The following is a 25,846-nucleotide window of genomic DNA, read 5'->3' as shown; positions in this document are numbered from 1 at the left end:
ACATTAATGCAGTCTGAGTTACACAATACTTATCAGTCCAAAAATCTCACAGTGTCAGATTGAAAGATACATTATCAATTGCATTAGTGCAGACTGATCTACACATTATAAACCACTACAAAAAACTGATACGGATTCAGACTGAAATACACTGTGTTCCATTCATGCAGACTGAGCTCCACATGATATAAAAGTTCAAAAATGTCACCATATCATTTTGGTAGATAAACTAATTCACAATTGTTTTCCCATCGATACAGATTTAATTGAAGTCCAAAAAGTGCCCACATTCTCTGATTATAACCTACATTACATTTTAAAATGTATCATTATCTACCAATTAAACACTGGGAAAAAATATTGATACATTGAGGGATTAAAGATAGTTTTGACCACCATAGTGTAAACGGAGATGCAAATTACATACAGATAAAGAATGAATCTCACACTCAGATAGAGGGCCAGATACTGAGATGCAGATTGAAACCAACACTCAAACAATGTAACATTGACTGACAGATACCGAATGAATCCGACACTCACACACAGCACAAGGGACTGACAGACATGGAATGAATCACACACTCCCACAGTACCAGAGGCTGACAAATAGAATGAAACCCACACTCGCACAATATACCAGTGATTGACAGATACAGAATGAATCCTACACTCACACAACGTAACAGTGACTGACAGATACCGAATGAATCCGACACTCACACACAGTACAAGGGACTGACAGACATAGAATGAATCACACACTTCCACAGTACCAGAGACTGAAAAACAGAATGAAACCCACACTCGCACACTGTAGCACGGACTGACGGAGACAACATTCATATCACTCACAAACAGTACTAGAAATTGATAGATGCAGAATGAATGACTCCCTCACATATATCGCCTGACACTGAGGGGAACAGAATGAAACCCTCATTCACACACAATACCAGGGTCCAACAGATATTGAATGAATCCCACACTCACAGACTGTACCAGAGACTGACAGATACAGAATGAATCCCACACTCACACACAGTACCAGGGACTGACAGATACAGAATGATTCCCACACTCACATTCAGTACCAGGGACTGACAGATACAGAATGAATCCCACACTCACATTCAGTACCAGGGACTGACATACACAGAATGAATCTCATACTCACATGCAATACCAGAGACTGATCGATACAGAATGAAACCCACACTCACACACAGCACCAGAGACTGACAGATACAGAATGAATCCCACATTCACACACAGTACCAGAGACTGACAGATACAGAATGAATCCCACATTCACATACAGCACCAGAGACTGACAGATACAAAATTAAGCTCACTCACACCCAGTACCAGAAACTGACAGGAACACAATGAATCCCACACTCACAGACAGTACTCACAGACATTATTGCAGATCTGAGCTACACATTACATACCAGTCCAATAATTTCACCATGAACAGATTGAAAGGTACATTATCATTCACATATGAGTTTAGAGATTAAGATGAAACACTACTCCAAAACCCACACACTATGTTTGATTAAAGAAAATCGAAAAATATATCCATATTTACAAATTAAATACTTGACGAAAAACTGCATATACTTTAAAGTATTAAAGATACAGTTTCAAGTAAAATACTGGGAACTGAAATAAGAATACAGAGTGAATCCAGATTTGCACTTTGTCTCAGGGACTGAATTACAGAATGAATGCCACACTGAGATAAAGTAGCTGAGAATGGCAGATGCAGAATGAATCCCACACTCACAGATAGCACAAGAGACTGACAGTAACAGAGTTAATTCCACACTTATGCACAGTACCTGAGACTGGCAGATACAGAATTAATCCCTCTCTCATATACAGTGAAAGAGACTGGCAGATACAGAACGATCCTAAACTCATATGTAGTGCCAGAGACTGAGAGATACAGAATAAATACCATGCTCATACTCAGTACCAGAGAATGACAGATGCAGAATGAATCCCCCACACACAGTATCAGAGATTGACAGATACAGATGAAATCCCGCTCTCATGCACAGTACAAGAGACTGAACTCTACTGGACGTAGGCGAGAACTGTGAAAGAGCGGAAAACAAATTCACATTATCTGTCGTGGTTGCAGAAACAGGACAATGTGCAATGTGAGGAAAGTTTCTGTCTGTCACTTCTACTCTCGTAATTTTGCACGTTTTGTGATTGCAAAATGAAGACAATTGATTCAAAATAAAGTTTTTGTTTCACTCATTCGATAGTTGTGAATTTACCCCGTTATTTTTCACTTACATTGCGCAGTATTTCTCTCTGATTTCTCAGGACACGATTTACATTGCTCCTCTACCCCATTTAAAATCATATTTTCCAAGCAGTATGTGGCCTCCTTTATTCCCCCTAACAAAATGCACCAGCTCACAACTTTCTATATTGAAATTCAATACACATTTACACGGCCGTTCTGCAAGTATATTTTGTCGAAGTATTGGCTATAATCCCAAAATCAATTACAAGAATTTAACACAGCATTAAAGCCAATGCTTGGTCTAACAAAATGTATTTGCATCTCGTCTCCATTCCCAGTTTTTCTAAATCACACTCGTGCAAGATATTGTGAAGAATGAGTTTATCTTCTGTCCCTCTCTCATCGGCAAACTTCATTGACCCGGGGTTTGGGGACATCTACTGGCCGGAAGCAGAACTGCAACAGTTCGGAACAAATTGCTGAAACCGAACAATGTGCAGTGTGAGCGTGTTTGTGATTGGTGGCAGGTTCTAAATCTGATTGGTTTCTTCAGGTATCCAATCAGAGAGTTACAGTGAATAATTATTGCGACATCACTCTCAGTGACCCAATCACAATCATTGCCTTCCCCCATCCCTCATTACCATAGGGTTGTGGGGCTGCCTATTTAATCCGAGCTCGGTGCGGATTTGGGTCATTTCTGGGTCTGAAATTGAGTTTGAAAATGCCTGAGGACAAGAAAGCAGCTCCCAAGAAGGGCGCCAAGAAAACCTTGAGTAAAGCACCAGCCAAGGGCGGCAAGAAGCGGAGAAAGTCGAGGAAGGAGAGTTACTCCATCTACGTCTACAAAGTGATGAAGCAGGTTCACCCCGACACCGGCATCTCCTCCAAGGCCATGGGCATCATGAACTCCTTTGTGAACGATATTTTCGAGCGCATCGCGGGTGAGGCTTCCCGCCTGGCCCATTACAACAAGCGGGCGACCATCAGCTCCCGGGAGATCCAGACCGCCGTGCGCCTGCTGCTGCCCGGGGAACTGGCCAAGCACGCTGTGTCGGAAGGGACAAAGGCGGTGACCAAGTACACCAGCTCCAAGTAAAACTCCACAATGTACTGAAAAAAAACCACAACGGCTCTTTTAAGAGCCACCCACAACCTCTCTGAAAGAGCTGCATTTCCTATATAATTGCTTAGTATCTTTTAATACCGCGATATTATTCCAATCCAAAACTGATACTGTAACTGCACCGTTGAAATTTCTGACCCATAAACTGAACGCGAGTTTCTGATCCGCTCCTTCCCATTCGTTTTTTTCTTAAAGCGTTACTATTCCAGCCACGAACACACCCTGAATGACCCCGGGAGCAATTCCATTATCTCTATGAATTCAATCTCAGAAATGTTTAATGTCTGAGGTGAAAATCCCCATATTAAAAGCAAACGCACCCCTTGCAGAAACACAGCGGAATAGGGGCAGAATGAGAATTCCGTCCGGGTCCCTCGTTTCATAGAAGCACTCCCGGCTCTGTGAGAAGGGAACAAACTATAACGTGTCACTTTCAGAAAGACTGAATTGAAACGTGTCACTTCACGGAATGCTGTGAATGGGGCTTTAGTCCCGTCCGGTACAGTTTGTAAGCGATAATAGAATGAGCCATAAATTAAAGCAGATTTTAAAACAGCGCCAGCGATTGGTGACGGGTAGCGCTGAATAAGACAAGATAAATTGAACGGGTTTAAAATCTTGTGCTCAGGGCGACATTGATCTAAATCCGGTCCTTTACGACACTGGCGGGTTTTTTGAAATTCATAAAATTCCTGATCTGTCCGTTGAGGCCGTTAAATCCCGCCCTCATCTAATTTCCAGCTATCTGATTGGTTATTGAAATAGGCAAATGAGGTGTAATAATGCCCAACCAATCAGATGATCTTTCAGTCAATAAAAAGGGTTAATACAGCCGTCATTCTTCATTCTTTGTGAAAGTGTTTGTGAGATTGTGGAAATGTCTGGAAGAGGAAAAACCGGCGGTAAAGCTCGGGCCAAGGCCAAGTCTCGCTCATCCCGGGCCGGACTGCAGTTCCCTGTGGGCCGTGTTCACAGGCACCTGCGAAAGGGGAACTATGCTGAACGTGTGGGTGCCGGAGCCCCGGTCTATCTGGCTGCTGTGCTCGAGTATCTGACGGCTGAAATCCTCGAGCTGGCCGGCAACGCGGCCCGCGACAACAAGAAGACCCGCATCATCCCCAGACACCTGCAGCTGGCCATCCGCAACGACGAGGAGCTCAACAAGCTGCTGGGACGGGTGACCATCGCTCAGGGCGGGGTGCTGCCGAATATCCAGGCCGTGCTGCTGCCGAAGAAAACCAGCAGTGTGAGCACCAAGAGCAAGTAAACCGGTCAAGATTTAATCTGGTAACCCAAAGGCTCTTTTCAGAGCCACCCACTGTATCTATGAAAGGGCTGAAGCGAGTCAGAGCTTAATTTAATAATAAATCGCTTAGTTAGAAACTAACGATATGTTGTTGAATACAAATGATCTGTTCAATACTCGCTTGTGGACAGTAGATGTCGCCAACCTCCAATAGGTTGAAATTTACAGATTGAATAGGAAATGAGGCACAAAATAATCAGTTCATTGAACTGGGAGGGTGGAATACAGAAATTACAGGTGAGTTTGATCATCGGCAACAAGAGGCACTCTATTGTGTTGCGGCCATTATAGTAAGTGTTATTTACAGTCTCATCCTCCCAGAACACTTACTCGGTCTGACTTCCAATACCCAGATTTGTCCTCCAGAAGGTGACGGATGTGTTGATTATTGTGTCAGCGATTGCTGAATCAATGAATGAAATTTGTCTATTATTGGCTGAGTGAGGGATTTATTCTGTCCCTGTCAGTCTGTTCCTGTGTCAGTGACGAGTACCGCAGTGAATGTGACACTAAGTTTTACACTGCTTCTGATTCTAGCGCTGAGCGAAAACACTTAAGTTCTATTCGTGCGAGTTACAGTGAAACAGCCTCTGTCACAATAACTGGAGAGGGAAAATAGACAAACTTTATTTGATCCGAGTCTGGTTCATTAGAAATGAAAATATTTCCAACAGTGCCAAGCTGATACTATATCGGAAATGAAAACTTGCATCTCTTGTACTTTGCACGCGTGCCCGAGCCTCTCCCTGTATCGATGTCCGAGTTAGATTGACACTGGGGGTGTAGATGCCTCACGTGAAAGTGTAGGACCGGAATCAGACCATTCTGTACCTGTTTGCCAGTAGTTTCCCTGTCCAAATGTGCCACTGGATATGTTGATGGGTTAACAGTTATTAAACTGATCACTTACGTATTTTCTACCTCACCTGTTCTTGAGTTACATGCGATACGTTTCTTTCTACAGGCAAACCCTTGAACGAGCCAGAGTGAATGTGACGTTTCCTCCACCCGAGGCAAAGGAACAGTGCAGCCAGCGCCTTCTCACACACAGTAGGTATATTATCACTCTGAGAGCACAGAGACACAGACAGGTCATCAGTTCCACAGTCTCAGACAGCAGAAGTAGTCAGTCCCACACTGATCCCAAGTTCCAGAGACACATTTTCAATCCAACAGCCAAACAGAGGAGGTGAGGCAGACACTGTTCCATTTCTCCCGAACTCAGTCCCGCTGACAGGTAGATACAAAAATTCCAGTCCAAAGTCTCGTTTTCAGATTGTCAATTTCACAAAATGGCAATATTAGCCGTGAATTAAATACCAGGTACCCCGAGATTCAAATTGAATACGAGCCCAGAACTCTCACACACACGTGAGTTCAATACATGCCTTATTCATTCGAATAGTGCATCATTCGGATACAAATTGCAAGTCCAAAACTCATGTACAATATCAGATTGAGAAAAGCTGTGACAGTATAACCTGAGAAACACATTAGATACCAGTTTATAATATACTCATGTTAAGAGATTTAATGACACAGTATCACAGACACACAAGTCCAAAAATCTTACAAAACAAAAATTAAAGATGCAGCATCAATTCATTTCGTGCAGACTGATCTGCACATTATGTACCAATTCAAAAATGTCAGTTTGAAAGATACATTATCATTCATAATATTACTCAGAGATACAGATTTAATAGTTGTCCAAAAAGCACACAAATTATCTGATTAAAACCTCCAGCATCAAATCCTAAAGTGTATCCATATTGATAAAAACTATTTAAACATTAAGATATTAAAGCTACAATATTGAACACCATAATGTAATCTGAGAGAATAAATATAGACACAGAATGAATCTCACACTCAGATACAGTACAGAGATTGACATGCAGAAGGAATCCCAAACTCACATACAGTACTAGAGACTGACAGATACAGAGTGAATCCCACACTCACACACAGTACCAGAGACTAACAGATAAAGAATAAATCCCTCACTCACACACAGTACCAGAGACTGACAGATACAGAATGTATCCCACATTCACACACAGTACCAGAGACTAACAAATACAGAATGCACCCCACACTCACACACAGGACAAGAGACTGACAGATTTAGATTGAATCCTACATTCAAATACAGTACCAGAGACTGACAGATACAGAATGAATCCCACACTCACACACAGTACCAGAAACTGACAGATACAGAATGAATCCCACACTCACACACAGTACCAGAGACGGACAGATCCAGAATGAATCCAACATTCACACACAGGCCAAGAGACTGACAGATACAGAATAAATCCCTCTCTCACACACAGTACCAGAAACTGACGAATACAGAATGTACCCCACACTCACACACAGGACAAGAGACAGAGAGATTTAGAATTAATCCCACATTCAAATACAGTACCAGAGACTGACAGATACAGAATGAATCCCACACTCACACATAGTACCAGAGACTGACAGATACAGGATGATTCCCACACTCACACACAGTACCAGAGAATGACAGATACAGAATGAATCCCACACTCGCACACAGTACCAGAGACTGACAGATCTCGAAAGAATCCCACACTCACACACAGTACCCGAGACTGACAGATACAGAATGAATCCCACACTCACACACAGTACCAGAGACTGATAGATACAGAATGAATCCCACAGCGCACACAGTACGAGAGACTGACAGATACAGAATGAATCCCACACTCACACACAGTACTCGAGACTGATAGATACAGAATGAATCCCACACTCACACACAGTACCAGAGACTGACAGATTCAGAATGAATCCGACTCACATACGGGACCAGAGACTGACAGATACAGAGTTGCTGCTTTACTCGGTCATCATCCTTTGAATCTGGTGGATAAATGGAAAGAAATTCAGTGAAACTACTCCATTTTAATGTTTGTCTCTGTAGAATTTACTGCCCAATAAAGTGAACACGGGGCCGGGGTCCGTTCAATTCCCTTTTGCTTTGCTCTCGCTCTCATTCAGATTTACACCGCCCCCGGTTTTCCCGTGAACCACCAGTTTCAGGGCAATGAATCAGAATTCAGTTCCTTCCTCTTTCTCACTGTGGAGCCAATCTCTGAAATAATTAATTACTGATCTTATTATCCCGCATATTAGCAGCACGTTCCCCGCAGTGTAACAATCCAGAATGAACGACTGGAGAAAAGAATTGGCTCATTTTCAGGCTTCGTCCATGATTCCGTTTTCAGGACACACGGTTCCTGTTCAGTCCCTGCAACGGAATCAATTGATAACCTGGAGTTTGTTATTTTTACAGGTAGAAGTGAAATTTGTCCATATCAGCAATCTATGATTGGGGTTATATTCCGCAAGTTATAGACAATGTGTTTTTGAAACAGCGCTCGGAATTTGGGACGTGTAATACGGAATAACATTATTACAAAGAGATTTTAAGTCTTTGTGTAAAAACGACATCGCTTATTTCATACACTGAAATTGGCGGCCTTTTTCAAATTTTAAAAAATCGGTCAATTGTGGCCAACAATTTGCTCCGTTTTCTTATTGTCGTCTCTCCGATTGGTTAAGGAAATTAGTTTTCAAGCAAAGCAACCAATGAGAAGTAGCCTCAGTTTAGAGCGGGGTTTGCCAGTTGGGCCTGTGGTAATTCCAGGTCCCCAATGACTGAGCTCAAACGGTTCAATTTCACAAACCCTCTCAGTATCAGTGTCAGAAACAACCGTCAGAGGGAAAATCCATATCACAAGCTGGGCCCTTATCACAGCGGCTCAGCTCAACCTGTTCTCCCATGGAAACCCCCGGTCCCACATCACAACATCTGACTGATAAATAGAACCAAAACAGAGCGAATGGAGTGAAGGAACATTTCAGCGAGGGGGGGGGGGGAATTCAGCTCCGGGTAAACTCACTTGTAACGTTTCCTGGACAATTCAGTGCACTCAATGAGGGAAAGTTCCCTCTCAGTAACCGGTGCAGCTCGCCGCCGATCCCACCTCACCGTACTGTGTGTCACAGAAAACTCTTTAATTGTAAAACTATTCCCGAGCCCCATATAACCCCGCACCAGTTCCCAGGTCAGTGCTCTCTCTGTGAGGCGGTGGGTGGCTCTTAGAAGAGCCTTTGTTTTGTGTCCGGTTAGAAAGGGTCGAGTTGTTCAGCCGCCGAATCCATAGAGAGTGCGGCCCTGCCGTTTCAGAGCGTACACCACATCCATGGCAGTGACCGTCTTGCGCTTGGCGTGTTCAGTGTAGGTTACCGCGTCCCTGATCACATTCTCCAGGAAAACCTTCAGCACCCCGCGGGTTTCCTCGTAGATCAGACCCGAGATCCGCTTGACACCGCCACGGCGAGCCAGGCGGCGGATGGCTGGTTTGGTGATCCCCTGGATGTTATCACGAAGCACTTTCCGGTGCCGCTTGGCTCCGCCTTTGCCCAGTCCTTTGCCTCCTTTACCTCTGCCAGACATGATGATTCTTCACTCAGATCGCTGCTGAATGAAAGACTCTCGCCTTTCTTCTGTATTTATAAAGCTCGCCCCGACCTGGTTGAGAAAGGCACAGTATCGGAGAGGCCGGGGAGGAGTGTTTGAATGACAGACAGAGCATGAAGTGCGGGAGAGGAGGAGACTGGCTCAGAATGACGGACAAGCGGACGTGCAACTTCAAGCTCCGCCTCCAGGAATTAGTTACCGTCCTTTATAAAATTTTCACCAGCATCAAATAGGAAATACAAATTCAGAGACAATCCTTACAGACTCCGGCTTGATATTCAAGGGTTTCCAGAAAAAAAGGCGGAATATATAATTTAAATTCAATAAATGAGGCACACTACAGTTCCAACACAATCACTTTCATAATAAAATCAATCAATGCCGCTACGGAACCGTTGGAAGAGGGATAGTTTTAGTTTCAGATTTGTAGCTGACAGGAGGCGCCCAATAGTTTAATAAACATCAATCGGTGTGGAAGGCAATCTGTACCTTTCCGTGCTTGGGTCAGTATGGGACTGGATAGAATCAGGCACTGGGATGAATGGAGAATGATCCTGTGTGGGGACTGGGTAGATTCAGGTCCTGGGATGGACAGAGACAGTTACTGTGTGGGTACAATGCGTTTATTGGAGCTGAAGTCATTGGGAACTGGACAGAATCAGGGAACGGAATGGACAGACCCAGGTCCTGTATGGGGACTGCATGGATTCAGGGACCAGGATGGACAGACCCAGGTCTTGTGTGGGGACTGGATAGATTCAGATATTGGATGGACAGACACAGGTCCTGTGTGTGGACTGGATAGATTCAGGTATTGGATGGACAGACCCAGGTCCTGTGTGTGGACTGGATAGATTCAGGTATTGGATGGACAGACCCAGTTCCTGTGTGTGGACTGCATATATTCAGGGACCGGGATGGACAGAGACAGTTCCTGTGTGGGTAAAATGAGTTTAATTAGAGCTGAGGTCATTGGGGACTGGATAGATTCAGGGACCGGAATGGATGGAGATTGGTCATGTGTGGCTATTATGAATTGAATTAGAGCTGGAGTCAGTGTGAAATTGGATAGATTCAGGGACCGGGATGGACATACCCAGGTCCTGTGTGGGGACTGGATAGATTCAGTGGTCGGGATGGACAGACCCAGGTCCTGTTTGGGGACTGGATCGATTCAGGGACCGGGATGGACAGAGACTTGACCCTGGCCACTGTGTGAGCCGGAATATGACCGTTCGCAACCTTTGTGTCCTATCTGACCCTGAGATGAGCATCCGACCACATATCCGCTCCATCACCAAGACCTAATTCCACCTTTGAAACATCGCGCGTCTCCGCCCCTGCCTCAGCTGATCTGGTGCTGAAACACTCATCCATTCCCTTGTTCCCTCCAGACTTTGCTATTCCAATGCTCTCCTGGTCAGCCTCCGATCTTCCACGCTCTGTAAACATGAACTCCTACAAATCTCCGTTGCCCTATTCTAACTCCCTCCAACTCCCGTTCACCTGTCACCCTTGTGTTCGGTGACTTACATTGGCTCCCATTCCTTCAACCGCTATAGTGATGTAATATATCAACGTAGACCGGGGTCAACTGTGATCAATAGGTCAGTCTCTTCAGACAGTAACCAGCCCTTTCACAGATACAGTGGGTGGCTCTGAAAAGAGCCTTTGGGTTGATCAGATTAAATCTTGGCCGATTTACTTGCTCTTGGAGCTCACATTGCTGGTTTTCTTCGGCAGCAGCACGGCCTGGATATTCGGCAGCACCCCGCCCTGAGCGATGGTCACCCGTCCCAGCAGCTTGTTGAGCTCCTCGTCGTTGCGGATGGCCAGCTGCAGGTGTCTGGGGATGATGCGGGTCTTCTTATTATCGCGGGCCGCGTTGCCGGCCAGCTCGAGGATTTCAGCCGTCAGATACTCGAGCACAGCAGCCAGATAGACCGGGGCTCCGGCACCCACACGTTCAGCATAGTTCCCCTTTCGCAGGAGCCTGTGAACACGACCCACAGGGAACTGCAGTACGGCCCGGGATGAGCGAGACTTGGCCTTGGCCCGAGCTTTACCGCCGGTTTTTCCTCTTCCAGACATTTCCACAATCTCACAAACACTTTCACAAAGAATGAAGAAATCTTCCCGCACTCGCCCTTCTTATACCTTCTGGAGGTATAAAGTGGGGGCACTTGTAATTGGTCAATCTGTTTTCACTCTCATTGGTTTAGCGAACAGCCCAATCAGAGAGCTGTTTTATTCGCCAATCAATAGCCGGCAATGAGAAAAGGGCGGAAAATACCGAACTGAACCGTTTTTTTGAAATTTGAAAAGCCCGCCAAAATATTTGTAACACAAGAAGCGGATTTAGTAAATAATGTCGCCTTAAGACAAAGTTTAAAAAATCTCTCTCCTTTTACTCTGTTATTGCACATTTCCCGTCACAACTTCCAGAATCTTTTACAATCCGTTTAAAATCCGGCTCCCTTCACCGTTCGCTTTCAATCTGGCGGGAGTAAAGTAACATTTTGTAACGGGACAGATTCCAGCTCAATCTTTGTAAAAGTAACAAACCACAGATTGTGGATTGATCCCTGTTCACAGGAGCTGCAGCGCGATCGAAACCGGAGCCGAGACTCCTGGTGTAAGAAGTCGAACAGTGACAGAGCCTTTAGACTATTCTGTACTCGGTGTGACGTCCCTTTCAGGGTTGCTGCATTTCAAAGGATTGCGGTTCTCAAAGTGATATTCCCGAATAATGAACAAACAAACGTGAAAAGGAGAAAGAAATGAAGTCTAATCCATCGCCTTAAGACGGCTATGAAGGGGCAGACGCGGGGGAAGGGGCGGAATATGAACGGGAATGAGAGGATCAGGGACACCTTTTTGGTTATTGGAACTAAACAGAAAGCGACACATAGATTATTATACCTGGCAGTGATTATGAGAATCTTCCAGATTTCAAGAGAAATTAGAAAAGCACAAGAGTTATAGAGAGACAGTTACTATCAAACTATCTACAGTAAAATGATTCCATACAGAGGGGTCGGCACAGCGTCTTCAGAGAGACTGTGGGTGGCTCTTAAAAGAGCCTTTGTGTTTATTTTTTTTCAGTTGATTGTGGAGTTTTACTTGGAGCTGGTGTACTTGGTCACCGCCTTTGTCCCTTCCGACACGGCGTGTTTGGCCAGTTCTCCGGGCAGCAACAGGCGCACAGCGGTCTGGATCTCCCGGGAGCTGATGGTGTGGCGTTTATTATAATGGGCCAGGCGGGAAGCCTCACCCGCGATGCGCTCGAAAATATCGTTCACAAAGGAGTTCATGATGCTCATGGCCTTTGAGGAGATGCCGGTGTCGGGGTGAACCTGCTTCATCACTTTGTAGACGTAGATGGAGTAACTCTCCTTCCTCGACTTTCTCCGCTTCTTGCCGCCCTTGGCTGGTGCTTTACTCAAGGTTTTCTTGGCGCCCTTCTTGGGAGCTGCTTTCTTGTCCTCAGGCATCTCAAAACTCAATTTCAGACCCAGAAATGACACAAATCCACTCCGAGCTCGGATTAAATAGGCAGCCCCACAACCCTATGCTAATAAGGGATGGTGGAAGGCAATGATTGTGATTGGGACATTGGGAGTGATAAACGTCACCTTTTCCTTTCACTCTCTGATAGGTTTCTTCAGATATCCAATCAGATTCAGTATCTGCCACCAATCACAAACACGCTCACACTGCACATTATCCGGTTTCAGCAATTTGTTCCGAACTGTTGCAGTTCTGCTTCCGGCCAGTAGATGTCCCCAAACCCCTGACATTGAAGTTTGCAGATGAGAGAGGGACAGAAGATAAACTCATTCTTCACATTATATTGCACGAGTGGGATTCAGAGAAACTGGGAATGGAGAACATTTTGTTGGAGCAAACATTTGTTGTAATGTCGTGTGAAATGCTTGTAATTATTTAGTGGGTATAGCCTATTCTGAGGAAGAATGTAACAAAATTCAAGAAGACTTTAATAAACTTGCTGAAAGGCGGTGTAAATGGCCATTGCATTTCCAGAAAGAATGTTGTGACGTGGTGCATTTTGCTCGGGGGAATAAGGAGGCCACACACTGCTTGGAAAATAAGAGTCTAAATGGGGTCGAAGAGCAAAGGGATTTATGGGTACAGATTGACAAATCATTAAAGTAGCAACTCAGGTTGATAATGTCATAGAAAACAAACACAGAGGTTTATTTCTAAAGGAACAGAATTGAAAAGGAGATAAGTTCTGTTGAACTGTAATTTAAACTGTCAAACCTTCTGTCAATCTATTAAACCTTCCCTTTCTGAAATCCGTGCTGACTATTCCTTATTATATTTTCGGTTTCTAGATGTTTATCTACTGCATCATTGAGTAAAGGATTCCATGATCATCCCCACCACCGACCTTTCGTTAACTGGTCTATAGTTCCCTGCACTTGTTCTATCTCCTGTTTTAAAATATAACAATCCCATTAGCTGTCATCCAGTCCTTTGGCACTATTCCACTTTGTGATGATTTTTTTTCTATATATGTAACAGTGCCTCTGCTATCTCTTCCCTTGCTTCATTTAATATGCACGGATACAATCCATCAGGACCAGTTTAACCACCCTTTCTAACTTAAATGTCTTGATATCTTTATTGACCTCTTCCTTTAATATCAAGTTCACCCTGTTAATCTCCCGGGTAAATACTGAGCAAAGTAATAATTCAATATTTCTGCTATTTCGCTGACCTTACCTGTGAGTTTATCTTGTGCATCCCTCAGTGGCACTCAAACTATTCTGATTTTCATTTTGTTATTTTTGTATCTGTAGAATAATTTATTATTTATTTTCATATACCTTGATAATTTGATTTCGTGGTTCCTGTTTTCTTCTGTAATTGTTTTTGTGACTTCTTCCTAACCTCTTCCTATTTGCTTTTGTCATCCTCTTATTTAATATCTATGAATGAGAAATTCCACCAGCTTGTTGTGTCTGTTCAGGGGCTGATGTTTGGGAACTATTTATTGTCTGTGATTCAAGTACCAAAAACCCAAAGGGCGCAATTCAGTGTGAAACTCCACAGAAACACTCTACTTCTCTCTCCTCGTGAAATAAGGCGCTTTCATGGTGAGTATAGCTGCCTTCCAAACAGTTAATTCCAACAGGTTTGAATCCCAGCACGCTGAATTCAGAAACACCAAGACTGGAATCAAATTTGATGATGTTCAGAGGGATCGTGTTTCCAAAACACAAACGGGTCTAATTTATATTTTAAAAATATTTTAAATATTCATTTATTTCCCCCATAACGTTGAATTTAACATTGTTCCTTTGTATTATTATTTCTCCTGATCTGTACAGTGGATACAGGACACAATTGCCCGGATTCAGTGAAATTAATTGATTTCCTGAAGTTTTTCCCTCTGCAGATTCCAGTTCCTTATTTAAATTATGTCGGATTAACCTTTCTGATCTATAGAAGGGTCATTGACGTGAACCGTTAACCCGAGCTTCCCTTCTCCACAGATGCTGCCGGACCTGCTGGGTCTTTCCAGCATTTTCGGTTTTAATTTTTTCTATGTTTTATCCCTTTCACTTTTGACGGTCATTGGAACTACCAGATTTGCGCTCAGTTTTTATTTGTGTTTCAGTTCGGTTTATTTGAATTAATATAAATCGTGTCCTGAGAAATCAGACAGAAATATTGAGCAATGTAGAGTGAAATATAATGGGGCAACTTTCGAATAAGCAAAACAAGAACTTTATTATGAATCAATTGTCTTCATTTTCACTGACAAAATATGAAAAAATACGAGAGCAGAAGTTACAGAGAGAAACTCTTTCCTCCCATTGCATTGTCCTGAATCTGGATCAACGACAGATGATGTGAATTTGTTCCACTCTGTTACAGTTCTCCCTTACAGCCAGTAGATGTCAGACTGTATGTGAGTGTGAGATTCATTCTGTGTCTGTCAGTCTCCGGTACTGCGTGTGTGTATGTGTGTTTGTGGGATTTATTCTTTATCTGTCAGTCTCTGGTGCTTTATGTGAATGTAGGATTCATTCTATTCTTGTCAGTCTCTGATACTGCGTGTGAGTGTGGGATTCATTGTGTAACTCCGTCTCTGGGACAAAGTGAAAGTCTGGATTCGTTCTGTATTCTTATTTCATGTTACAGTATATTGCTTGAAACTGTATGTTTAATTCATTAATGGATGCACAATCTTTTGTCCAGCATTAATTTATAATTATGGATACACTTTTGGATTTTGTTTTAATCAAACAATGTGTGTGAGTTTTGGTGTAGGATTACACTTTAATCTCTGAAGACTTTTGTAAATGATAATTTACATTTAATCTTTTACTGTGAAATTATTGGACTGGTATTTCTTGTGCAGCTCAGTCTGCGCAAATGGAATTGATACTCTATCTTTCAGTCTGATTCTGTGTAATATATTTAGATTAGTCTGTAAGGTGTAGCTCAGTCAGCTATAATGGAATTGATACAGTAACAGACTTAAAGATGAAGTATGAGGTTTTTGAACTGGTATGGAATGTGTAGCTCAGTCTGTACAAATCAAATTGATACTGGGGCTCAATCAGCTATAATAAGAATGATACTGTATCTTTCAGTCCGATACCGTGTGAGGTTTTTGGACCGGTATGTAATGTGTCGCTTAGTCTGCACTAATGGAATTGATGCTGTACCTTTTAGTCTGCTACTGTGTAATATATTTAGACTGGTGTGTAAGGTGTAGCTCAGTCTGCACAAATGGGATTGATACTGTATCTTTCAGCATGGCCAAGAATGTGATTTTTGGACTGGTAGGTAATGTGTAGCTCAGTCTGACACTGTATGAGATTTATGGGTTGTTTGTAATTTGTAGCTCATTCAGCATTGATGGAATTGATACGTTTTCTGTCAATCTGACACTGTGATTATTTTTGTTCTAGTATGCAATGTGTGGTTCAGTCAACACTAATGAAATTGATGCTGTACATTTCAGCATGAGCTTGAAGTGATTTTTGGACTGATATGTAATGTGTAGTTCAGTCTGTACGAATGGAATTGACACTCTAGCTTTCAGTCAGACACTGAGAGAGATTTTTGGACTGGTTTGTAATGTGTGGCTTAGTCCACACTAATAGGATTCATACTGTATATTTCAGTACGACACTGCATGCGAATTTTGGACTGTATATAATGTGTAGCTCAGTCTGCAATAATGGAATTGATACTGTATCTTTCAGTCTGATGCTGCGGAATATATTTAGACTGGTGTGTAATGTGTAACTCATTCTGCACTAATGGGATTGATACTGCATCATTCGGCATGACCCTGAATCTGTTTTTTGAACTGGTATATAATGTGTAGCTCAGTCTGCTGTAATGGAATTCATACTGTGCCTTTCAGTTTGACCCTGAATGTGATTTTTGGACGGGTATATAATGTGTAGCTCAATCTGCACTAATGGGATGATACTGCATCTTTCAGTCTCATACTGTGAGAGATTTTTGTACTGGTATGTAATGTGTACGTCAGTCTGTACTAATCAAATCAATACTATATCTTTCAGTTTTATACTGTATGATAATTTTGGACTGGTATCTAACGTGTACCTCAATCTGCAGTAAAGGAATTAAAACTGTACATTTCATTCTGACACCATGAGGTTTTTGAACATATATGTGAGTCAAATATGGGTAACATCTGAATTGGTATCTAATTTGTATCTCAGGGTGCACTATTGGCATGAATACTGCACCTTTAAACTCAAAATGTGTGTGAATTGAGGGCTGGTATTTAATTTTAATCTTGGAGTACACTATTGTTATTCACTCTGTATCTATCAATCAGTACCATGTGTCAGTTCTATCTGGTATTTAATTTGTAGCTAAGGCTGAAATAATGTGAGAATTGAAACAGTGCCTTTCAATCTGAAACTGGGTGTGATTTTGGACTGGGAATTATTTATTTGCCAGTCAGCGGTACTGAGTCATTGTGAAATAGAAATTCCGTCTGTCTCTCCTGCTCTGTTTGACTGTTGGATTGGGATCAGTGTGGTATTGACCATTTCTGCTATCTGAGAATGTGGAACTGATGACCTGTCTGTGTCTCTATGCTCTGAGTGTTAATGTGCATACTGTGTGTGAGAAGGAGCTGGCTGCACTGACTGCTCCTTGTGCCTCGGGTGGAGTAAACATCACACTGATTCTGGGTCCTTCAACGAATTGACTGATGGAAAAAAAAATGTCTCTTTTAACTCAAGAACAGGTGAGGTAGAAAAAACCAAAAGTGATCAATTGAATCTCTCTGTTAATAATCATTGTAATATCCACAAAGGAAAAACAGCGATACAAACAGTGTCAGTGTCTGATTCCACTGCAGTACTGCAGCACTCAGCTTCTGCACACCAGGTGTGTTGGGCAATTTTAAAATTTAGTGACATCCAGACACAACCCAACCCCTGCACTGATCCATGAATGGGTCTACCCGATTGGGCAGGGACCTTTGTACATTTCAGATTTCTACTCCCCTTTCTCATGGGACTAACCGTTCAACCGAAACAAAACAGCCGCTGTTTAAAATGTGACCTTCACACTTCTCACCTGATGCCTGCAATAGATGCTCTTTGTATAACTCCCCATATCCTTACTGTCCGGCTCTGTTTACTGTTCAATAACAAACACTAAAGGTTAATGGGCAGGTTTAAAAAATCAGATTTAGTACCTGCCACCAATCACAAACAGGCTCACACTGCACATTGTCCGGTTTCAGCAATTTGTTCCGAACTGTTGCAGTTCTGCTTTCGGCCAGTAGATGTCCCAAATCCCGGGTCATTGAAGTTTGCAGATGAGAGAGGGACAGAAGATAAACTCATTCTTCACATTATATTGCACGAGTGGGTTTTAGAAAAAATGGAGACGAGCTGCAAGTACATTTTTTTTGGACCAAAAACTACTTGTAATGCTGTGTTAAATTCTTGTAATCGATTTAGGGCGTATAGTTAATATTGTGGAAGACTGGGACAAAATAAACTTGCAGAACGGCCGTGCAAATGGCCATTGAATTTCAATATAGAAAAGTGTGAGGTGGTGCATTTCGCTGGGGGAATAAGGAGGCCACATACTGCATGGAAAATAAGAGTCTAAATGGGGTAGAGGTGCAATGTAAATCATCCTCAGATATCAGCGAGAAATACTTCGCAATGTAAAGCGAAATACAATGGGGTAAATTCACAACTATCGAATGAGTGAAACAAAAACTTTATTATGAATCAATTGTCTTCATTTTTCACCGTCAAAAAGTGCAAAAATACGAGAGTAAAAGTTGCAGACCGAAACTTCCATCACATTGCACATTATCCTGTTTCTCTGACCACGACAGATAATGTGAATTTGTTCCCTCATTACAGTACTCGCTTACGGCCAGTAGATGTCATCTCTAGCACTGTACATGAGAGTGGGGTTGATTCTGTCATTGTCAGTCTCTGGTACTGTGCGTGAGTTTGGGATTCATTCAGTATCTGTCAATCTCTGGTACTGAGTGTGAGCATGGGGTATGTTCTGCATCTTTCAGTCTCAGGTACTATATATAAGTGATGGATACATTCTGTATCTGTCAGTCTCTGGTACTTTATGTGAGTGTGGGATTATTTCTGTATCTGTCATTTTCTGGTGCTGTATGTGAGTGTGGGATTCATTCTGTATCTGCCATTCTCTGCTACTTTATCTCAGTGTGGGATTCATTCTGTCATTCAGTCTCTGAGACAATGTGCAAGTCTGGATTCATTCTGTATTCTTATTTCAGTTTACAGTATCGTATTTGAAACTGTATCTTTAATGCTTTAAATTATATATAGTTCTTCGTCGATTATTTACGTTGTTAATATGGATACATTTTTCGATTTTCTTTATTCAAACAATGTGTGAGAGTTTTGGAGCAGTATTATATCTTAATCTCTGAACTGTATTGTGAATGATAATGTACGTTTCAATCTGTTCCCGGTGAAATTATTGGACTGGTATGTAATGAGTAGCTCAGTCTGCAATAATGGGATTAATTCTGTATCTGAGTCTAACACGACATGTGATTTTTGGACACGATATGTAATATGTAGCTCATCCTGCGCTAAAGGAATTGATACTGTATCTATCAGTCTTATACTGTATGAAGTTTTTGGACTGGTGAGTAACATGTAGTTCAGTCTGTGCTAATGGAATTGATATTATGTCTTTGAGTCTGATAAGGTATGAGATTCTTGGATTGCTATATAATGTGTGGCTCAGTCTGCACTAATGAAATCGATACTGTACCTTTCAGTCTAACATTGTATGAGATTGTTGGACTGTTATATAATGTTTAGCTCAGGCGGTGCTAAAAGAATTTAAACTATATCTTTCAGTCTGATCATTCATGTGATTTTTGGACTCGTATGTAATGTGTAGCTCAGTCTGCACCAATGGTATTGATAATATTTATATCTGTATAATACTGAGTATTTACCAATATATCTAATATGTAGCTCAGTCTGCACTAATGGAATTTATACTTTATCTTTCAATCTGATACTATGAGATCTTTGGACTGGTCTGTAAAGTGTAACTCAGTCAGCAGTAATGTGACTGTGACATTCATTCTGTATCCATCAGTCTCTGGTACTTTTTGAGTGAGAGATTCATTCTGTATCTGTCAGTCCCTGGTACTGTGCGCGAGTGAGATTCATTCTGTTCCGGATACTGTATGTGAGTGTAGGATTCATTCTATATCTGTCAGTCTCTGGTACTGAGTGTGAGCATGGGTATATTCTGCATCTCTCAGTCTCAGGGGTATTACATATAAGTGATGGATTCATTCTATATCTGTCAGTCTCTGGTGCTATCTGTGTGTGTGGGATTCATTCTGTATCTGCCATTCTCTGCTACTTTATCTCAGTGTGGGATTCATTCTGTAATTCAGTCTCTGAGACAATGTGCAAGTCTGGATTCATTCGGTGTTCTTATTTCAGTTTACAGTATCGTTTTTGAAACTGTAGATTTAATACTTTAAATTATATACAGTTATTCATCGAGTATTTAATTTGTTAATATGGATGCACTTTTCAATTATCTTTAATCAAACAATGTGTGTGAGTTTTGGAGTAGTATTACATCTTAATCTATGAACTTTATTGTGAATGATAATGTACCTTTCAATCTGTTCCCGGTGAAATTATTGGACCCTTATGTAATGTTTAGTTTATTCTGCAATAATGGGATTAATTCTGTATCTCAGTCTAAACTGTATGAGATTTTTGGACTGGTGTGTAACATATAGCTCTGTCTGTGCTAATGCAATTGATATTGTATCTTTGAGTCTGATAAGGTATGAGATTCTTGGACTGCTATATAATGTCTGGCTCAGTCTGCACTCATGAAATCGATACTACATCTTTTAGTCTAATATTTTATGGGATTTCCAGTCTGGTATGTAATGTACAGCTCAGGCAGTGCTAATAGAATTGAAACTCTATTTTCCAGTCTGATCATTTATGAGGTTTTTGGACTCGTATGTAATGTGTAGTTCAGTCTGTACCAATGGTATTGATACTGTTTATTTCAGTATAATACTCCATGAGTATTTACCAATATATCTAATATGTAGCTCAGTCTGCGCTAATAGAATTGATACTGCACCTTTAAATCTGACACGATGAGATTTTTGGACTGGTATGTAATGTGTAACTAAGACAGCATTGATGGAATTGATGAGGTATCTTTCGATCTGCGACTGTGAGATTTTTGCTCTGGTACGTAATGTGTAACTCAGCCTGCACTAATGTAGGTGACTGTGAGATTCACTTTGTTACTCTCAGTCTCTGGTACTGACTGTGAGTGTGGGATTCATGCTGTAACTGTCACTCTCTGGTACTCTATTTGACTGTGGGATTCATTCTGCATATACATTCTCTAGTACTGTGTGTGGGTGTTGAATTATTTCCATATATCCAGTTTCTCATAATGTATGTTGGTGTGAGATTCATACTGTATCTGTCAGTCTCTGGTACTGTGTGTGAGTGTGAGATTAATTCTGTATCTGCCAATCTCAGGTACTGCGTGTGAGTGTGGCATTCATTCTGTATCTCTCAGTCTCTGGCACTGTGTGTGAGTGTGGGATTCATTCTGTATCTGTCAGTCTCTGTGCTGTGTGTGAGATTCATTCTGCATCTGCCAATCTCAGGTACTGTGTATGAGTGTGAGATTCATTCTGTATCTGCCAAACTCAGGTACTGCTTGTGAGTGTGGGATTCATTCTGTATCTGTCAGTCTCTGGTACTGTGTGTGAGTTTCATTCTGTATCTGCCAATCTCAGGTACTGTGTGTGAGTGTGGGATTCAGTCTGTATCTGTCAGTCTCGAGTACTGTGTGTGAGTGTGAGATTCATTCTGTACTCTGTCAGACTGTGGTACTGTACGTGAGTGTGGTCTTCATTCTGTATCTGCCAATCTCAGGTACTGTGTTTGAGTTTGGGATTTATTTTGTATCTCTCAGTCTCTAGTGCTTTATGAGAGTGTGGGATGGTTTTGCTATCTGTCAGTCCTTGGTACTGTATGTCAGTGTGTGATACATTCTGTATCTGACATCTCTAGCACCATACTTGAGTGTTGGATTCAATCTGTGTCCAGCAAACTCTAGTACTGTATGTGAGTGTGGGATTCATTCTGTGTTTGTGTGTCTCTGTACCGTATCTGAGTGTGAGATTCATTCTGTATCTGTATATAATTATTCTCTCAGATTACATTATGGTGTTCAATACTGTAGCTTTACGATCTTAATGTTTAAACAGTTTTTCCCAGTATTTAATTGGTAAACATGGATACACTTTAGGATTTGATGCTGGAGGTTTTAATCAGAAGATTTGTGTTTTTTGGACGAGTATCATATCAGTATCTCTGTGAGTACTATTGTGAATGATAATATTTCTTTCAAACTGATATGGTGACATTTTTGAATTGGTATATAATGTGTCGATCAGCCTGCAGTAAAGGAATTGATACTGTATCTTTAAATCTCATGCTATGAGTATATTATAAACTGGTATCTAATTTGTTTCTCAGGTTACACTGTCACAGCATTTCTCAATCTGATATTGTACATGATTTTTGGACTTGCAATTTGTATTCGAATGGTACACTATTCGAATGGATACTGCATGTATTAAACTCCCGTGTGGGTGTGAGGGTTCTGGGCTAGTATTCAATTGGAATCTCGGGGTATCTGGTTTTTAATTCATGGCGAATTCTGCACTTCTTGGAAATTGACAATCTGATAGTGTGATCTTGGACTGGGATTTTTGTATCTTCCTGTCAGCGGGACTGAGTTCGGGTGCAATGGAACAGCGTCTGCCTCACCTGCTCTGTTTGAATGTTGGATTGAAAATGTGTCTCTGGAACTTGGGATCAGTGTGGAACTGACTACTTCTGCTGTCTGAGACTGTGGAACTGATGACCTGTCTGTGTCTCTGTGCTCTGAGAGTGATAATATACCTACTGTGTGAGAGAAGGAGTTGGCTGCACTGTTCCTTTGTCTCGGGGGGAGGAAACTTCACATTCATTCTGGATCATTCTCGGATTTGCCTGTAGAAAGAAAATTATCTCTTGTTACTCAATAACAGGTGAGGTAGAAAATACAAAAGTGATCAGTTTAATAGCTCTGTTAATAATTATTTTGTGCTTCGACAAATGAAAACCAGTGATACATTGTCAGTGTCTGACTCGACTGCAGTCCTGCAGCACTCAGCTTCAGCATACCAGGTGTGTTAGGCTGTTTTAGAACAATTGAGTGACATCCAGACAAAATGCAACCCCTGCACTGATCCATGAATGGGACTACCCTATGGGGCAGGGCCCTTTGTACAGGTCGGGTTTCTAATCCCCTCTCCCATGGGACTAACCGTTCAACAGAAAGCAAAGAGCCGCTGTTTGAAATGTGTCCTTCACACTTCTCACCTGGTGCTTTCAATAGATGCTCTTTGCATAACTCCCCACATCCTTACTGTCCGGCTCTGTTTCCACTCTTCACTGTCCAATAACAATAAACAGGGTGAGATAGGAACTAAACCAGGACCATTCACTACTGGTTTGGGGAGAGAAAACAGCAATGATTTTAAATAGCACGTTCTTCCCATTCTCTCTCCCTTCCCCTGGACACACCCTGTACACACACAGCCCGAGAATGAACTCTCCCTTCCCCCGCTCACTCCATGTTCCGGGACCAGATCCTGATCCACTCCGCCTCTTACAAACAGACCCCGGACTCCCCTGCCCTCACCCTGGACTCAATGCCGATCTCTGAGCCCATCTGCGGACACGGTCCCGAAGCGATGAGCTGCTGTAACGAGGCTGCTCTTTGCTCCCTTCCCCCGGGGGCCGTGATCTCTCCATTCCCGGCTGTTTTAAACCATCTTCTTCCGCTCACTGAGGGAATGGCGCCCCCAGGCTGAGCTGGGGGAGGGGAGCGCGCATGCGCTCTTCTGCTCATCAACAATCAGCGTTGGGGGCGGGGCTGGGTCACGCATGCGCAGATATCTGTTTTAATTCCCAATACAAAAATCGATGGAAACTTTCCCCAATTGGAATTTTTCAGAGTCTGAGCAAATCCGAGAATGATCCAGAATGAATGTGAAGTTTCCTCCCCCCGAGACAAAGGAACAGTGCAGCCAACTCCTTCTCACACACAGTATGTATATTATCACTCTCAGAAAGGTCAGAGGGAATGGGGTCCACAGGCAGTGCAGGAACAGGCACCAGAATGGAAACAGATGGGATTCCACCAGTGCCTAACGCTGGAATCCAGATTGACTTTACAATCTCTCACTATTAAACTCGATGTTTCCATCCCTGCTGTTTCTCTCGGTATCTTTTGATGGTAAAAGGCCTTTTATAGATAAAATGGGCGGCTGTGAAATGAGCCAATTGGTTCTGTTCATTCTTGGCTCCCTGACTGATAAAGCAACGCGTGGCTCCGAAACTGGAGGGAGGATTTCTCAAACCAATCCTGGAGAAACAGCGGAGGAAAGTGAGAGTCCGTATGTTTGCTGCGACCGTGTGGGATTAACATCTGACAGCAACAGTCCCAGATTATTTCAATCGGAATGAAACTCTCGGTCACTGAGAGAAATACTGAATGGGCCTGAGCTGCAAGATTACAAAGGGTGAAACATGCAAGAGAGGGTTAAATGTGTGACACTGTCCCTGAGAATGGGATTAATAATGTGTCTGTCTCTGAAATAATTTTAGTGAGAGATGAGACTGCATCTTCTGTCACTCCACCTTGGAATAGCAATTGGAATGGAATATTTTTTCCAATTTGTTACTGGGTGAAAACTGGACATTCCAGGTCAGTTTCTCTCTCTCTCTTTTGCACAGCATATGAATGTGGGATACTGTTACTGAGTGTGAAACGGACATACTGATAGGAAGTGTGAGACTGATGCATTGTCTGTGTGTGTGTCTCTGTCTGTCTGTTTATCTGTCGGTCTGTCTTTCTCTCTCTCCAGCGCTGTAAATGAAAGCGAAATACTGTTACTGAGCTTAATATCGACACCCTGGTGGAAGGTAAAGACTGATTCAGTGTTTGTGAACAGACCTCCGGTGCTGTTGGTGAGACGGTCACTGTCCCTTCTATTATGTATGAGCCGGATTGACGGTGCATTTATCAGTCTCCAGTCCAATAAGGAAAGGTGGGGAGAAACAGCCTGGAACGGCCTGACACTGGACTGCCTGTTAGTGTTGAATTTATTCTGTAACTAGCCGTCTCTGGGTGTTGAGAATGGGACGGATAGGACACCAGTTACTATTGTCTGTCAGGCAGTTTAGGAGGAGAGAGAAACACAGAGAGACTGGAAGAGCCCAGAGCGGAAAATTTGTATTATCGTCTTAACCAAACATATTTCTGTGTACGAAAGTATAATATTTTAAAACCAGATGTGAATTATCACACCAACAGCTGTGATTGGCTCCTGCCCCTGAATCTGGGGACCAGACACTGTGAGGAGCGCCTGCCTCAGAGTGTTTAACAGTTACTGAGCTGGGAAACGACAACTAACCCCCGAGAATCTGCTGCACAGGCCGAGCGGGGAGGAAAGCCTGTCCCGGGAATTGTCAATCTGGCGACCAGTTTGACCTGTGAATGTGAAGATGTGAACATTGTGTCATGATGTGGAGATGCCGGTGATGGACTGGGGTTGACAATTGTAAACAATTTTACAACACCAAGTTATAGTCCAGCAATTTTATTTTAAATTCACAAGCTTTTGGAGGCTTTACCTGACGAAGGAGGAAGCGTCCGAAAGCTTGTGAATTTAAAATAAAATTGCTGGACTATAACTTGGTGTTGTAACATTGTTTATAAACATTGTGTCAGAGAGAGTGTGTTAAAGGGGCGGGCGGGTTAGATTAATGTCACTGTGTTTGTGTGGCCGGTCACTTCGCCGTATTTCCGGGTCGCTTTTCAGTAAAATTTTTAAAAATCCCTTTCAAAGGATCGCCCTTTCAAAGGATCGCCCTCCTCCCCTGCCGAGCTCCGAAGTGAAAAATTAAGGTAAGGTTTGAGTTCAATTCAAGATTTCAGACGAAAAACGGAGATCGT

At 42.4% G+C, this 25,846-nt stretch overlaps 2 protein-coding genes across 2 annotated transcripts; one reads left to right on the top strand and one right to left on the bottom strand.

Moving 5' to 3' along the window:
- Positions 1 to 4,269: 4,269 nt before the first annotated feature.
- On the top strand, positions 4,270 to 4,659 carry LOC137317931 (histone H2A.J-like). Its single transcript, XM_067980932.1, has one exon. The coding sequence runs from the start codon at positions 4,270 to 4,272 to the stop codon at positions 4,657 to 4,659; it is 390 nt and encodes a 129-aa protein (XP_067837033.1).
- A 6,277-nt stretch (positions 4,660 to 10,936) lies between these two features.
- Positions 10,937 to 11,311, bottom strand: LOC137317933 (histone H2A type 1-C-like; the record flags this gene model as incomplete). Its single annotated transcript, XM_067980934.1, has 1 exon — positions 10,937 to 11,311. A coding segment is annotated over exon 1 (375 nt), but the record flags the coding sequence as incomplete, so codon positions are not given.
- Between the last annotated feature and the right edge of the window lie 14,535 nt (positions 11,312 to 25,846).

The sequence above is a fragment of the Heptranchias perlo genome, unplaced genomic scaffold (genome assembly GCF_035084215.1).
Source record: "Heptranchias perlo isolate sHepPer1 unplaced genomic scaffold, sHepPer1.hap1 HAP1_SCAFFOLD_64, whole genome shotgun sequence".
Taxonomy (NCBI): Eukaryota; Metazoa; Chordata; class Chondrichthyes; order Hexanchiformes; family Hexanchidae; genus Heptranchias; species Heptranchias perlo.
The sequence above is the reverse complement of the archived record's forward strand: the minus strand, read 5'-3'. Positions and strand labels throughout refer to the sequence as shown.